This window comes from Mobula hypostoma, chromosome 1 (assembly GCF_963921235.1).
Source record: "Mobula hypostoma chromosome 1, sMobHyp1.1, whole genome shotgun sequence".
Taxonomy (NCBI): domain Eukaryota; kingdom Metazoa; phylum Chordata; class Chondrichthyes; order Myliobatiformes; family Myliobatidae; genus Mobula; species Mobula hypostoma.
Window position 1 is genome coordinate 100,900,167 of NC_086097.1, and position 17,847 is coordinate 100,918,013.

A 17,847-nucleotide genomic window follows, 5' to 3' on the forward strand; every position below is an offset into this window, starting at 1 on the left:
CTTGTTAGCCACAGTTGTGTCATCTTGCCTTTAGAATACTTCTTCCTTTTTGGATGTATATATCCTGTGCCTTCCAAATTGCTTCCAGAAATTTCAGATCCCTGCCAATGTTCTTTTCCAATCAATCTTGGCCAACTCTTCTCTCATGCCTCTGGAATTTCCTTTACCCCACTGTAATACTGATACATTTGACTATCTACTCCTTCTCAAATATCAGGGTGAATTCGATCATGTTATGATCACTCTCCCCTAAGGGTTCTTTTACCTTGAGCTCTCTAACCATTTCTGTTTGACTGCACAAGACCCAATCCAGAATAGCTGATCCCCTAGTGGGCTCAACCACGAGCTGCTCTAAAAAGCCATCTCGTAGGCATTCTAGTGTTACATTCCTCATGGAGATCTTGTGACTTTCTTGTGAGAATGATGTAATGGCCTTTTGGAGGACACCTGATGTAATTTTCCCGCCGATGTGAGGTCACGTGATGACATGTTCACCATGGAAATAAAAGGGAAGACCCCTGGTGATGCAGTTAGTTTTCCAGTTAGAACGTCAATGAGATACTCCGCTCCGCTGCTTATTTGCATTATGACACAGTTTTGATTTTAAACGGAGTTTTATGTTCTATTGTAAGGTACAGAAGTCTGGGCCGGCAGTTTGACCAATCGCTGCCCAGTTTGTTAATGTATCTTTTCAGTAACATTGGAGAGTGAAGACGGGACCCTGAAGGAGACGTTCGATGGGTTTGGAAAGGATCGACCATTATTGAATTCGTTCCAGAAAGTGATCTGCATGGGATAGCCTCTGCTAAAAAGGCAGCAGAAAAGGCTGTGCAGGATCTATTCTACGGAGGAGGAAGGTCAGTGCCTTCAAAAAACGTTTTATTTCCGTCGTCGTGAATCCTGTGGACAAGGCAGGATCCGACTGGGAGAAGCAGTGACGTCGTGTCTTCGAGGAATTTGTTACTTCATGAAAGTCTCTCCTAATTGACTGTATAAATCTCTTGGACTTTAAAATTTACCATTCGGGAAACTGTGTTTGAATTTATCGCTTTAAGAACTGGTTTCGCATTTATCACTTTAAGAACTAGTACTGAGTAGTGGTTTACTGAATGGCTACATAGCTGTTTACTTCCGGTTAGGATTTTCGTTTTTTTTTCATTGTTTATCAGGGTTTAATAAATGCTTGTTTGTTTATAAATCTTGACTCGATATACTCATTGTTGCCGATCACGTGACACCCCCCCCTCCCCCTTGAGATCCAGCACCACTCTGATTTTCCCAATCTATCTATATATTGAAGTCCCCCATGACTATTGTAACACTGCCTATTTGGCATGCATTTTCTGTCTCCCACTGTAATTTGTAGGCCACATCCTTACTACTGTTTGGGTATCTGTATACAATTCCCATCAGGGTGTTTTTACGCTTGGCTCTGTTCACAATCATTCAACATCTTCCGACCCTATATCACCTCTTTCTAATGATTTGATTTCATTTTTTACCAACAGACCCACATGACCCCTTGGTCTGTCTGCTTGTCCTTTCAATACAGTGTGTGTCCTTGGACATTAAGCTCTCAGCCATAATCTTCTTTCAGCCATGATTCAGTGATGCCCACAGCATCATACATGCCAATCTGTAACTGTGCTACAAGTTCATCTACCTTATTCCGTATACTGCACACATTCAAATATAACACCAGTCCTGTATTCGCCCTTTTCAATTTTGTTTGCCTTTTACATTGCAACTCATCCTGTTGACTGTAAGTCATCAGTCTCTCCTTGTTAGGAGTCTCATTATAGATTGCCTTTGTTTGTAAACCAACTACCCCATCCTCAGCACTATCACTGTGCTTCCCACCCCACTGCCAAATTAGTTTAAAACCTTCTGAACAACCCTAGCAAATCTACCCACGAGGATATTGATCCCCCTCAGGTTCAGATGTAACCTGTTCCTTTTGTACAGGCCCTACCTCCCCAGAAGAGATCCCAATAATCCATAAATCTGAACCCCTGTCCCCTGCACCAGTTCCTCAGCCACGCATTCACCTGTCAAACATCCTATTCTTACCCTCACTGGCACGTGACACAGGCAGCAATCCAGAGATTATTACCCTGGAGGTCCTGTTTCTCAGCTTTCTTCAGGACCTCCTCTCCTTGCCTATCTACGTCATTGGTGCCAATATGCTCCAAGACCTCTGGCTGCTCACCCTTGTCCTTAAGAATGCCTCAGACTCGATCCGAGATATCCCTGACTCTGGTACCAGGGAGGCAACGTACCTTCCTGGTGTCTCTATTGTGTTCTCAGAATCTTGTCTCTATTCCTCTGACTAAGGAATATCCTCTCTACACTGCAGTCTGCTTCACCTCTCTGCTCTGCTGAGTCACTGCACTAAGTGCCAGGGATATGGTTACTGTGGCTCCCCCTCGGTAGGTCGACCTTACAACAGTATCTAAGGTTATATTCCTATCATCGAGGGGACCAGCCACAAGGGTACTCTGTGCATTTCCCCTCCTTCTCCTGACAGTCACCCAGTTACCTGTCTCCTGCAACCTAGGGGTAACTACCTCCCTGTAGCTCCTGTCTATCACCTCCTCATGAGTCGAAGGTCATCAAGCTGCAGATCCGTTTCCTTAATTCATTCTCTCAGAAGCTGCAGGGTAGTAACCTCTGGATTGGTGCCTTTGATATGTGCCAGTGAGGGCAAGAATAGGATGATTTGGCAGGTGAACATGTGGCTGAGGAACGGGTACAGCGGGCAGGAGTGAAGACCGAAAGAGAAAGTTGCCTCACCCAAGCTTGATGAGCCAAAGCCACCCGAAGTACCAGCACACTCAAAAGAATGGCCACTCCACTTGCACCTGCGTTACTTTTATTCGCCCTTTCGAATGAATCCCTCTCTGTTGATTGGTTGCCACACAACTCAGAGAAACTGCCGTGAAGCTCTGCCTGTTAAACCTTGATCATGGAATTAAGAAAGGTACTGGATGACCTTCAAGGCTGGCATTGAAAAACTCAAACATATCAAGGGTAAAATAGTTAAATGAAAATGACATAAAGTTTTACAAGGTCTGTCAGGTTCCTTGTACCATCTGTGATAAAGTAGCCATTGAGCCAGATCGCTCAAAAATTTTTCCCATATAAATTAATGGTAATTGCTTCTTCGTTTTACGCCATTTCAGCTTACAAACTGTTTCATCGGAATGCTCTACCTTAGCGGGGGAAATACGGGACATGGGCAGTCCCGTATCTTTGAGACTTTCCCAGTAGATCCAGAAAAAAATGAAAAATAAATACACAAATACTGTTGTAATGTGAGCATTATAAAAATAAGTAATACTAATTATGATAGTATTTCTGGGTTGCAGGGTTTTACTTCCGGTCTTTTCTACTGCGGTGCATGGCGGGGGAGCTATACACATGCGCACTGAGCAGAAAGAATGGAACTAAAACCCGCAATCCGGAAGCAATCTCTCTTTACAAACAGTTTTCAGTAGTGGAAGTATTGCTATATCACCATCATCCTAATTAGTATTACTTATTTTTATAATGCTCACATTACAACAGTATTTGTGTATTTATTTTTCATTTTTTTCTGGATCTACTGGGAAAGTCTCAAAGATCGACCAGTTGGTGACCACTAATCTATAGGTTTCTTGTTTGTAGCTGATCCCCTAGTGGACTCAACCATGAGCTGCTCTTAAAAGCCATCACACAGGGAATGTTCCCTCTAAGGTGTGCGTGTGCACACAACTTTTGCTACTAGTGCACAAAGGAATTTAAATGGTGCAAAAAGGCTGTCATCCTCTACCTCATTAGCATGTTAAGTATATTTCACGATGGTACACAATCACATTTCCTTTTCCGATTTCTGATGCAGACAGTGTTGACAAAGTGCAGTTTGTGATAATTTGTCTGCAGATTTTAGAACTGGCTTATTTGTACTATCTTTATTGAAAAAATTATTGATTCTCTATGTCGAATTCCAAAGAAGCAAATGGCGTGAAACGCAGAACTGCTAGTTCATTTAATGCAGAATAGCTTAATGAAACAGTAGAAACTGCTACACTGAAAGCTCATGAGGCCAGGAATGTGTAGGTATGAGAAATATTTATGTACAATACAGAAACTGGAGTTATCTGTGTGTATTGTCGCAATGCAAAAATTGTTGGAGGATTTGCAAATGGGAAGAAGTGGAATGATAATTGGAAGCTTGACTTTTTACAGCATAATTTAGCAAGCAAATCACAAATGTGCAAAAGCTCTGGCAAGAAAATCCTTCGTAACCTGCTACATATATTTCATGACAGTGCAGATAAACGAGAGCAAAAACGATTAAACCCAGAGTAGGTCAAAGTTCTTATTGACTATTATTTTATTTCTTTAAAACGATGAACAACAACCTGGGCTTGGTAGTTTATTATCCTTAGAATAGCTTCAGGTTTACTTAAAAATTCAGTGCGTACATGTTGTCACCGGGCAAAAAAAATGCGCAGCGCAAAATTTTTGCACACACTAGTCAATACAAATTAGAGGGAACATTCCTCAAAGGCATTCTAGAAATTCCCCCAGAATCCAGCACCAACATGATTTTCCTAATCTACCTGCATATCAAAATCCCCTATTGTTACTTTGCTCCTTTGGCATGCATTTTCTATCTCCTGTTGTAATTTGTAGACCATATCCTTATTACTGTTTAGGGGTCTGTATATAACTCCCATCAGCATCTTTTTACCCTTGCAGTTCCTTAACTCTGTCCACAATGATTCAACACCTTCTGACCCTTGGGTTCAGGTGTAACTCGTCCCTTTTGTACATGTCAACCCTTCTTGAGAAGAGATCCCATACAGCATAGTACCTTTGGTTTCCACTGTTGAATAAGCTGCCAGCAGTTGCTGACAAATATACATATGAATAGGATCTACATTCTGAATTTAACTGGGTCTTCCCATTATGGTGCTTGCTATGAAAAAGAAAGATGTAAAACAACAACATCATAAAAGGCCTACAGATTCCTACCCGCTGATTCTTTTCATATTCTGCTATTCTCTCCATTTCTTCATTGAAATTTTCTATGTTTTTCTTTCGCCTTTCCTCCCAATCCTGGTTTAAAAAGCAAAGACAGAATTAGATGTGAGTATATTTTCCATCATTCTGAGGGATGAGCTGTCAGAATCCCAGAGACCAGAGTTTGAATTCTACCATAGCAGTAACAAAATAAAATCTAAGATTTATGAAAAGACTGGTCTCAGTAATGTAAGCTATGTAATTACCCAACTCTTGCAAAAAAAATCTGCTTCCCAAACCCTTTTAGCAGGTATTTTGAATTATAAACAACTGCTATCTTTGATTTGGGGAAGATCTGTAACTGAGAGGCAGTGCAATCTTCTTTCCAAGTACAGGATTACTAAGTTTAAAACCTGCACTGTTGAGTCAGTATTGAGTATTTTTTCTACTGGTACTTTAAAGTTTATTTGCATAATTACAGCAAGTCTTCTGGTAACATGGTCTTTCCCACCTCACTGGTGAAATTACGGTATTTTGTATCTCTTGGGCAGTTTGCTCTTTACACAGATATCAGTCACCTTACTCCACTTCTTAGCAATAACAAAAACAGTAAGGTTAGTTCAGCTAAACTAAACCAAAATGTTTGGCAGCTTAGCAGATCAAGCAAAATCCATTGGCAGAGAAAAAGTTAAATGTTTTAGATTAAAGACCCTACCTAAAAACTGGAAAAATGAAAAAAAAAACTAAATGTAATTATTGTTTGATGAGCTACGATTAAAAATGGTGGTGCAAAGGAAATGGCCCCTGTACAAGAGGCCAAGGTTGGAGGAATGCAGGAAGTCAATAGTTTACAATAGCAGGTCGTCACAAATTGACAAATGGCTCAAATTCTTGGATGGATTGCAACACAGAAGATTTATAATAACATTAGAAGTCATTAAAAAGGCAAGTTTTTCCACTGGATCACTCAAAAATATTCATATTCAATTATTTTTAAATGATGCAATTGAAATTATAATTAGTTATAATTAGCTTTTTGCAATTTAATTAAATTGACTACTTATAGGGGATCTATTGCAATCAATCCTAGTATCCAGTCACACTGGAAGAGCAAAATCCACTTCTTTTTCCCATACGCATCAAAATTCTTATCGTTTATTGTAATGTTATGTGCAAGTCTTTGCTCAAATTCAGTCTTCTCCATTATGAGCTATTTAGTATTTCATTGCTGGCTCCCAACCGCTCCGATCTGTCATTTATTTAATCAGTGATACAGCATGGAGTAGTTCCTTCCCGCAACATCACCCCAGCAACCCCTGACAAATTTAATTAACTCTAACCTAATCACAGGACAATTTACAATGACCAATTAACCTACCCTGTACGTCTTTGGCCTGTTGATGGAAACTGGATAATCCAGAAAAGCACCCATGCATTCCACAGAGAGAACATACACTGGAATTGAACACCAAACTTGGAACACTCTGTGCCGTAATAGCGTTGCACTAACTGCTGTGGTACCATGGTGCCCAAATTATCAGCCCCTACTATTGTTACCTGTCTCTATTGTTACCTGAGTAGCTCGTGAACATGATGTAATTGTCTTGTGATATTGGCATGATGTAAGTGTCTCGTGATATTAGTATGATGTAATGGTCGTGATAGTGGGATGATATGATGTCACATGATGGCATGTTCCAATCGGTATAAAAGGGGAGACCGCAATTGGTTGAGTAGTTGTTTTGTTGGGGAGTCACAGTGGGTGGTTACATAATCAAGGAAAGAGAGAGAGCGAAAGTGAAGAATTTGCCAGCTTCGTACGAACCCAAGAAATCACCGGCGTGCTGTGTGCCTTGAATGTGACTGACATTTGGTATGGTCCATATGGGTATTGTGGCACACACTTTTGGTTAACCCCTGCATGATCTCAGGTGTTGTGTGTTGACCACCTCCTGCGAAAGGTCAGTTACTGTGAGAAATTTTATTCTTCGTGATTTCTTCGGACAAGGGATTTCTCAGCTGGGATCTGTGTCAGCAGTTTCGTCTTTTCTTTATTGCTGGTTCGGGAAGTGTCTCCTCTCATTTATTTCATAAATCACTTGGACTCTTTGAACCACCATCTTAAGACTGTGTTTGAGTAAGATCTGTTAAGAATTGTCTTCAAGTTCTACTGTTTGATAACTGAAGATATATAACACTGTTAACCTCCGTTTAAGTTAGTCGTTTGTTTACTGTTCTATGTTTTTGAGTAGAGGTTAATAAATTTCATCGTTTATTTATAAAAACCCAACTCAATTTCATATCTATTGCTGCTGATGTGTAACACTATCTTGTATGTCTACTTTCAATTTAACATTATCCACAAGCCTCTTTCTCATGGAGCGTATTGTGCAGGGTTAATCTTTATGCTTGTCAACACCATGGCCTTGAACGTAACACAGCTGATGCAGGAGCTTTGATTTGCACTGTAGGAATACAGTTGAGGGAACAGGAAAGTTAGGTGAACACAGGAGTGGGACCCGTGAAGAGTAGTGACAATTGATGACTGGTTCTGGTTTGGTGGTTTGAGCTGGTGTTGTGTATTGCTTCACTTACCACAGCATTTCATATCAGTGGAGAGGGTATAAAAATAGAGTGGTCAGGGGGCTTAAGGTAGTTTTTTGGGTCCTCGCTTTCTAATTTGGGCATATTTCTGATGGGTGTTATTGGTGCAACTGTTTGAATATCTCCCACTGCTCATCCACTGACCTATCTCTTAATTTATTTACCCAATCCACTTTAAACAACCCCATCATCACACTCATAAAAAAGCCTTTGACTCCACTAATAAGACCAAACTGCAGAACATCTTCCTCAAGTTTTCCTGTCCTCTTAAATTCACTTCCATTTGATTTAAGCTTAATAATAATTAATATCATTACCAGAAATAATATCTCCTCGCTGACAATCAACACTGGTGCACCTCAAGGATATGTGCTTAGCCCACTGCTCTACATTCTTTCCACCTACGACCTTGTGGCTAGACACAGCCAAATGCCATCTTTGACTTTGCCGACAACACAACTATTGTTGGCTGAATTTCAGATGGTGATGAGAAGACGTACAGGAGCAAGAGAGGTCAGTTGGTCAAGTGGTATCGCAATAACTACCTTACACTCACTGTTAGTAAGACCAAGGAATTGATTGTGGACTTTAGGAAGAAGTCGTCCAGGGAACACACACCAGTCCTCACTGAGGAGTCAAAGGAAAGGGTGAGCAGTTTCAAGTTCTTTGGTGTCAACGTCTCTGAAGATCTAACCTAGGCCTAACATATTGATGCAATCACAAAGAAGGCACAACAGTGGCTATATTTCATTAGGTGTTTGAAGACCATAAGATAAAGGAGCAGAAATAGACCATTTAGCCCATTGAGTCTATTCCACCATTTCATCATAGCTGATCCATTTCCCTCTCAGCCCCAAGCTCCTACTTTCTCCCCACATCCCTTCATGCCCTGACTAATCAAGAATTTTTCACCCTCTGCTTTAAATATACCCAATGACTTGCCCTCCACAGCTGCCTATGGTAATGAATTCAGCAGATTCACCACTCTTTGGCAAAAGTAATTCCTCCTCATCTCCTTTCTAAAAGGACGTCCCTCTATTCTGAGGTTGAGTCCTCTGTTCTTAGATTCCTCCACCATAGCAAACATCCTCACCACATCCACTCTGTCTAGGCTTTTCAACATTCAATAGGTTTCATTGAGTTCATCCATCACTTTTCTGAATTCCAGTGAATAGAGGCCGAAAGCCATCAAATGTGTTTGAACTCTCTCCAATGCCAGCAAATCCTTTCTAAGATAAGGGGAATAAAACTGCTCACAATACTCCAAGTGAGGCCTCACCAACACTTTTTAAAGCCTCAACATTATATCCTTGCTTTTACAGTACAGCTCGACCTTCTATAATCCAGCACCATTGGGACCTGAGGAGTGCCGGATTAGTGAAAATGCCAAACTACAGAAGGATCACATTAAGCAATAGCTAAGCACTTCATCATACCTTTAAAATATCAAAGGATTCAAAGGTTCATTTAATGTCAGAGAAAAGTATTCAATATACATCCTGAAATGCTTTTTCTTTGCAACCATCTACAAAAACAGAGGAGTGTCCCAAAGAATGAACGATAGTTAAATGTTAGAACCCCTAAGTTCCCCCCCCCGCTGCCTTCCCTCCCGCGCGTAAGTGGCAGCGAGCAACAATCCCCTCTCCCCACCTGCAAAAACTAAAGTGCACCCACTACCAGCACTCAAGCATGAGCTAAGCAATAGCAAAGACACAGACTTGCAGTTACCCCAAAGACTACATTGCACTCACAGTTACTGAGGTAATCCTCGTTAGTTTCTTTTCCTCCGCTTAGTAATATGCTTAAATTCAGCGGGTCACCACTTCTGATCTGAGGCCGCAGGCAGGAGAGAACGGAGTGCCGGCCGGGTGACGCCGGAGGGCAGTGCACGACTGCCGCAGGTGGGCGAGAAGGCAGACCGACCCAGCGCGCACCAGCTACCCAGCCGCTGGCGGGTGAGTTGGACGGGGCCGGGCGGCTGTGCCCCACGCAAATGTATTAATAAATGCAGAAAAACAAGCAGGAATCGCCTATCTGTGCTTACAAAAGCGCGCCAACACGTAAACAGATCTAGTGCAACCAAAACAACACGCAGCAGATTGGTACAATGGCCCAGAAAATTTGAAATTAGTTGCGCGGAAAATTTGAAATCAGTGCGGATTATCGAAGGAACCGGATTACAGGTAGTCGGATTAGTGAAGGTCGACCTATATATTCTAATCCTCTCAAAATGAATCCTAATATTGCATTTGCCTTCTTCACCACTGATTCAACGTGCAAATTAACCTTTAGGGAATCCTACATGAGGAATCCCAACTCCCTTTGTATAGTTTTGAATTTTTTCTCCTTTTAGAAAATAGTCTATGCTTTTATTTCTTCTACCAAAGTGCATGACCATACACTTCCTGACAATATTACATCTGCCACTTCTTTGCCCATTACCTAATCTGTCCAAGTCCTTCTATCGCCTCTCTGCTTCCTCAGCACTACCTGCCACTCCACTGTTATTCATATCATCTGCAAACTTGGCCATAAAGTCATCAATTCCTTCATCGAAATCTTTGACATATAATGTAAAAAGAAGCAGTCCCAACATATATCCCTGTAGAATACTACTAGTCACCGGCAGCCAACCAGAAAAGGCACCCTTTATTCTCACTCTTTCCCTCCAGCTAATCAGCCAACGCTCTGTCCATGCTTGTATCTTTCCTGTAATACCACAGGCTCTAACTCGTTCCAGCAGCCTCATGTGTGCCACCTTGGCAAAGACCTTCTGAAAACCCAAGTACACAACGTCTACCTATTCTCCTTTATCTATCCTGCTTGTTGTTTCTTCAAAGAATTTCAACTGATTTTTCCATCAGGAAACCATGCTGATTACAGCCTTTTTTATCATGTGCCTCCAAGTACCCTGAAAGCACAAACTTAACAATCGACTCCAACATCTTCCCACCACTGAGGTCAAACTAACTGGCCTATAATTTCCTTTCTTCTGCCTCTCTTCCTTCTTGAAGAGTGGGGTGACATTTGCAATTTTCCAGTTCTCCGGAACCATGCCAGAATCAATTGATTCTTGAAAGCAAAACACACAAAATGCTAGTGGAATGCAGCAGGCCTGGCAGCATCTATAGGAAGAGGTACAGTCGACGTTTCAGGCCGAGATCCTTCGTCAGGACTAACTGAAAGAAGAGAAAGAAAAAGAGATTTGAAAGTGGGCGGGGGAGGGGGAGATCTGAAATGATAGGAGAAAACAGGAGGGGGAGGGATGGAGCTAAGAACTGGAAAGTTGATTGGCGAAAGAGATACAAGGCTGGAGAAGAGAGAGGATCATGGGACAGGAGGCCTTGGGGGAAAGAAAGGGGGAGGGGAGAACCAGAGGAAGATATAGTGAGAGGGACAGAAGGAGAAAAAAAAGAGAGAAAGGAAGGGGAAAAATATAATGGTTTCCTTAAGGGAAAATCTTGCCTGACAAATCAGCTGGAATAATTAGAGGAAATAACAAGCAGGATAGATAATGGAGAATTAGTGGATGTTGTGTATTTAGATTTTCAGAAGGTCTTTGACAAGGTACCACACGAGGCTGCTGGAAGTTAAGAGCCCATGGTATTACAGGAAAGATACAAGCACGGATAGATGCCTCCACAATCTCTTCAGCCACTGCTCTCAGAACCCTGAGGTGTAGACCACCTAGCCCAGGTGGCTCATCTGCCCTCAGACATTTCAGTTTCCCAAGAACCTTCTCCCTAGTAATGGCAACTTCACACAATTCTGCCCTTTGACTCTCTCGAACTTCTAGCATACTGCTAGTGTCTTCCACAGTGAAGAATGATGCAAAATACTTAGTTAGTTCATTTGTCATTTCTGTGTCCCCCAGTACTACCACTCCTCCATCATTTTCCAGCTGTCTGATATCCATTCTTGCTTCTCTTTTACACTTTATGTATCTGAAGAAACTTTTAGTATCCTCTTTAATAATATTAGCAGGCTTTGTATTCCATCTTTACCTTCTTAATGACTTTTTAGTTGCCTTCTGTTGGTGTTTAAAAGCTTCCCCATCCTCGAACTTCCCACTAATATTTGCTCCATTATATGCCCTCTCTTTGGCTTTGGCTTCTCATGTCTCCCATGGTTGTGACATCCTACCATAAGAACACTATTTCTGCACCTTCAGAACTGGTCCCAGAAATTCCAGCCACTGCTGCTCTGCCATCATTTCTGCTCGTGTTCCTTTCCAATCAATGTTGGCCAGCTTCTGTCTCATGCCTCTGTAATTCCCTTTACTCTACTGTGATACTGATGCATCTGACTTTAGCTTCTCCTCCTGAAATTGCAGGGTGAATTCTATCATATTGTGATCACTGGACTCTCAGGGTTCTTTTACCTTAGTGTAAAGGTCTACGTCAATTATCTCTAGCCAACTCTGGTTCATAGCACAACACCCAATCCAGAATAGCTGATCCCCTAGTCAGCTCAACCACAAGTTGCTCTCGAAAGACATCTCATAGGCATTCTAGAAATTCCTCCTCTTAGAATTCAGCACCAATCTGATTTTCCCCATCTACCTCCATATTGAAATCCCCCATGACTATCGTAACATTGTCCTTTTGACATGCATTTTTTATTTCCCTTGTAATTTGTTGACCACATCTTTACTACTGTTTGGGGCTCTGTGTACACCTCCCATCAAGGTAATTTTACCCTTGCAGTTCGTCGAGACATAGAAAACCTACAGCACAATACAGGCTCTTCGGCCCACAAAGCTGTGTCGAACGTGTCCTTACCTTAGAACTACCTAGGCTTACCCATAGCCCTCTATTTTTCTAACTCCATGTACCTATCCAGGAGTCTCTGAAAAGACCCTATTGTTTCCACCTCCACCACCACCGCCAGCAGCCCATTCCACGCACTCACCACTCTCTGCGTAAAAAACTTACCCCGACATCTCTTCTGTACCTACTTCCAATCACCTTAACACTATGCCCTCTCGTGCTAGCCATTTCAGCCCTGGGAAGAAGCCTCTGACTATCCACACGATCAATGCTTCCCATTCTCTTGTACACCTAAGTTCCTTAGCTCTACCCCTAATGATTCTACACCTTCCAATCCTATGTCACCTCTTTCTAATGATTTGATTTCATTTTTTTTAAACCATCGGAGCTACCCCACCCCCTCTGCCTACCTACCTGTCCTTTCTATACACTGTGAATCCTTGGACGTAAAGCTCCCAGCTATAATCTTCTTTCAGCCACGTCAAACATGCCAATCTGTAACTGTGCTGCATGTTAATTTCACTTATTCTGTATACTGTGTGCATTCAAATATAACACCTTTAATCCTGTATTCACCTTTTTTGATTTTGTCCACCTTTTACAACTGTTGACAGTGATTTCACCCTATCATCAACCTCTCCTTGCTAGGTCTGTTTGTAAACCAACTAGCCTTCTTCAGCACTATCATTCCAGTTCCCATCCCCTTGCCAAATTAGTTTAAACCCTCCTGAATAGCTCCAGCAAACCTACCCACAAGGATATTGATCCTCCTCGGGTTCAGGTGTAAAGTCGTACCTTCCCCAGAACAGATCCCCAATGATCCAGAAATCTGAAACCCTGCCCACTGCACCAGTTATCACCACCCTCAATGGCATGTGGCACAGACAGAAACAACAACAACAGAATGTAGAATAAAGTGTAGCAGTTATAGAGAAAGTGCAGTACAGGCAGACAATAACAAGGTAGATTATGGGTTCAAGAATCCATTTTATCATACTAAAGGGCCATTCTTATAACAGTGGGATAAAAAACCTGAGCCTGGTAGTATGTGCTTCCAAGCTTTTGAATCTTCTTCCCATAGGAGAGGGGAGAAGAGAGAACGCCTGGGGTGGATGGGATGTTTGATTATGCCACCAAGGCAGCAAGAAGCATAGTCAGAGTCCACAGAGTGGGAGCTGGTTTCCATGATGTTCTGAATTCTATCCATAACTCTCTGCAGTTTTTGATTTAAAAGGCAGGAGGGTACAGTATTGTTCGAAGCTGAATATGTGAGATTCTGCAGATACTGGAAATCCAGAGCAACAGCCAGACAATGCTGGAGGAACTCAGCAGGTCAGGCATCATCTATGGAAGGAAGTAAACAATTGCCATTTCAAACCAAGACCCTTCATCAGGACCTTCCCCAATTTTGAGAAAGGGTCTCTTATTTGATATAATGACTCCTTCCTCTCTTTCCTCTTGACTGGCTGAGTCCTTCCAGCATTTCTGATTTTTGTTAGGGAGAGGACCTTTCTCTTGAGGATGGCGAGGGCATAGCCCATCGTTTTATATGTGTACAGCATATGAACAATCAGTGATGGCTTGACGTTAGTGTGAACACAAGCATCTCCCCATTCTACAGACATTTTTATTTCAGATTTCAGCATTATGCAGCTTAACACATCATGGAAGCCTGCCTGCCCCTCTATCGACTCTGTCTATACTTTTTGCTGTCTCATTAAAGCTGCCAGAATAATCAAAGACTCCACCCACCTGGACATTCTCTCTTCTTCCCACTCACATTGGGAGGAACAAAAGCCGGAAAGCCTGTATAGCCAGGCTTAAGGAAAGTTTCTATCCCACTTTTAAGACTATTGAACAATTTCTTAGTACAATAAGGTGGATGCTTGACCTTAAAACCAAACTTGTTATGACTTTGCACCTTATTATCTACTTGCTCTGCACTTTTCTCAGTAATTGTAACACCTTATCTGCACTGTTATTGTACAACATCACGCACCATTGTAATGAATTGATCTGTATGAATGGAATACAAAATACAATTTTCACTGTTCCTTGTTACATATGATAGTAATAAACCAATTTACCAATTTGTTTTCCAGTGATCTTCCCCCAACTTGCCCAAACTGCACCACAATGCCCTTCTTCAATAAAGATTTGCTTCACACCCAAGAAAACATGGACCACTTTTCATATTTCAGGAACTAGCTCTTTAATGATGAAATTCACAATAGCCTTCAATGCACTGGCACAGCCTTTTGTTGATTGAGGAAAAGGATATTTAAAGATCAAGACCTCAGACAGCACAAAACTTAATCAACCAGGCTGCACTGATCACAGACTTCTTTTGTGCTTCTAAGGCCATCAGCTCAAGGCAGTGAATTGAAATCACCAAGGCTGTCTCTATAAAATCATCCAGATTTACTGGAAGAATAAACAAATCAATGTCTGCGTCTTTTCCCAGCCAATATACCGAGTGTTGTAATCCTGACTACATTCAGTCCATTATAATGGATAGATCAAGTTGATTACATGCCCAGTAGCACATTCCTAAAACATACTCTATTGCAAGCTGTCAGAGGAAAGATTACATTTGAGGATGTGGTCGAAACCCTCCTTAAAAAAAATACAACATTCCCACAGGTTCCTAGGAACCTCTCTTAAGATAATTGCTCAAACTGGAGGAAGACCATTTAGAGATGGTATTGAAAACCTGAAAGCAAACAATAAGAACACACAGAAGCCTTGGTAAGCAGTGGAAGAAGGGCACCAAACCACAAACTAACCACCTATCCAACCATTCTCTGTGCCCCTGTCTGTGGAAGACTCTACATTGGCCTGCTCAGAACTTTACGCCAGCAATTTCTTTTCATTTATCTTCTGTTCACAGACATACATATTAGCACTGCTGCCATCCAAAGCAATGCTAGTTAACTCAAAACTAGGAAAAACAAATAAAATAATTCACTTGCAGATGGATGCTAAGTGCCTTATCGGTCTAAATGCCAATAATACCTTTCAACTTTCTGTAAATCAGTCTCCCAGATATTCACCATTCTTTCCACGTAACAGAGCTTTTGATTTTATCTTGAAAGAAAATGATAGCAGTAGTAATAAGCATTTCTCATGCACCCATTGTGGTTTCAGACACACAATTTAGATTTCCCATACATTAGCAGCATATTTATTGGCAACTAACTATGTCTTTAAAAAAAACAGAAATCAAGAGATAAAACTAGATAAATGACATTATTTCTAAAAAAAATCATTATTATTTTGTTGCAATTTCACAAGATTAGTTTTACTTTCTTAATTGCTTACCACCAATCATGAACATTTAATGCTTCCAAGTGCAGATGGCCTGCTCAAATACTTTTGCATCAGGAGGCACAAATTTCTTTAGCAAATTTATAAAGATACTAATATTATTATTTCTCAATTAACCTATGTCAGATGCAAACTACCATAGATATTATTTCTGCCAAGGTTTTATTGCAATTATTCTTCAAAGGGTCTAACTAGTATTAAAGAATGAGACAGTGGATTAATGGTAAAAAGACACAAGAGACTGCAGAAGCTGGGATTTGGAGCAATAAACAGTGCACTAGACGAGATGAGCAGGTCAGGCAACATCTGTGGAAGGAAATGGACAGCTTGGTGGTGAGATCCTTTATCTGGGTAATGGAAAAGATGTTATTTCCGTGGTATAAGAAATAGAAGGAACTATTCCTTAATAAGAATTGATTTCCACCAATAACACATTTCTACACTGATGGCCTGGTTAGCTGAATGGAACAGTGGGAAATGGAATTGAATCCAGAGAAGTGTGAGCTATACCTGTACTGTGTTGAATCATTAGAGAACATCTGATCCTGAAGTATGAACACCTATAGCCACTGTATTAAAAAAAAGACACCCATTTAAGCTGCATGCTGCTGTGGTAGGAACAAGTGAAATCCTCTGCCTTTTGCTCACTCTCCTGTGATCTGTGTATAGAGTGAATCATGAGCCATTGTGGAGTGGCCATTGTAGGAGTGGCCACATTGTAAAAGTGGGACAAGAAGCTTTGGAGAGAACCAGGTAAAACCACCAGCCTTTCTTCTTTACACTTCTCCGACAAGAGTAGTTGAGGTTTAAATTTGGTTAGTAATAACATAGTTTTCTACTACTTCTTAAGCAAGTCAAACTTTTTCCTCAAAGCTTTACTCATGGCAGGCTGCCAGGGTCCTGATGATTACACATTTAAGAAGTGTGTCCAGCTGTAGCTCCTGACAGACCACATGAAGGCAATGAAGCTATGCATGATAGATTCAGCATGCAGCATCCACACTATTGAAAACATTGTGCATAACATGATTAGTAGGATATTCTCACTGCTGGTTAACAGCCGAAGGAAGTATAGGGAATGAGTGTCAGCAGGCAGAGCAGTTGCTGAAGTTAGTGTGGTCATCTCTCACAAAAACAGTTATGTTGCTTTTCTATACAAAAAAGCCAAGTGCAAAAGACACAAAGAATACTGGATTCTAAAACTACCATGACTGTTTATGCCTTAAAAAAAAAACAACTCACTAGTGGAAGTAGTCTATAGGTCACCAAATAATAACACTACAGTGGCAGAGAAAATAAACCAAAAATATTGCCAGATGTCACAGGGCACTTCAATTTGCACCTAAATTATGTGTATCAGTTGGTCTAGGCAGTCTTGAGGAAGAATTCATAAGATAGCTCTCCTAAACAGCATGTTACTGAACCTACAAGGGAACACGTTATCTTACATCTGGTCCTGTGCTATGAGACAGGTAAAAATTAATGATTTTGAGGTGGGGAATCCTATTGGAAAGAGTGATCACAGTATGGATGAATGTCTCATACAAATGGAGGGTGCACTAGTTCAATCTAAAACCAGTGTACTTTGCCCAAGTATGGAAGACTACAATAGGATGAGGGAGAGCTGTCTATCACAGACAGGGAACACAGGCTATATGGTAGGACAGCTGAGGAACAGTGGAAGACTTTCAAAGAGATTTTTCACCGTGCTTAACTAAAGTATATTGCAAGGAAAGCAAGGGACTTTGATAACTAAGGAAATAAAAGAAGGCATCAAACTAAAAGCTCATACATACTTAGTCACCAGGAGTAGTGGGACACTAGAAGATTAGGAACTCTTTAAAAACACAAAAAAAAACACTAAGCAAGCAAAAAGGGAAGATAGATTATGAAAGTAAACTCACACAAGATGTAAAAACAGATAGTAAAAGCTTTTATATTTACATAAAGCGGAAAAGGGTAGCTAGAGTGAACATAGGTCCTTTGTAGGACAAGAAGGCAGAATTAATAGTGGATAATGTCAAAATAGATGAGACTGAACAAATATCTTGAGTCAGCTTTCAGAGTGGAGAACACATCTAACATTCCAACGAGAGATGTTATGCATGCATTGGCAAATGAGGTCCTTGTTATAATTGTC

The 17,847-nt window shown here is 41.1% G+C and overlaps 1 protein-coding gene across 9 annotated transcripts in view; it reads right to left on the reverse strand.

Moving 5' to 3' along the window:
* LOC134349452 (uncharacterized) overlaps window positions 1-17,847 on the reverse strand; it is a 420,820-nt gene that overhangs the window by 174,371 nt on the left and 228,602 nt on the right. For 8 of the 9 annotated variants that reach the window (XR_010018683.1, XM_063053823.1, XM_063053798.1 and 5 more), the window contains one exon: window positions 5,020-5,103. The exons of the other annotated variant lie outside the window; for it this stretch is intronic. Coding sequence is in view for 7 of the 8 variants with exons in the window: in XM_063053823.1 (XP_062909893.1) it covers window positions 5,020-5,103 (84 nt within the window). In the remaining variant the exon portion in view is untranslated. The remainder of the gene's footprint in view (window positions 1-5,019; window positions 5,104-17,847) is intronic. 9 annotated transcript variants of the gene reach the window in all.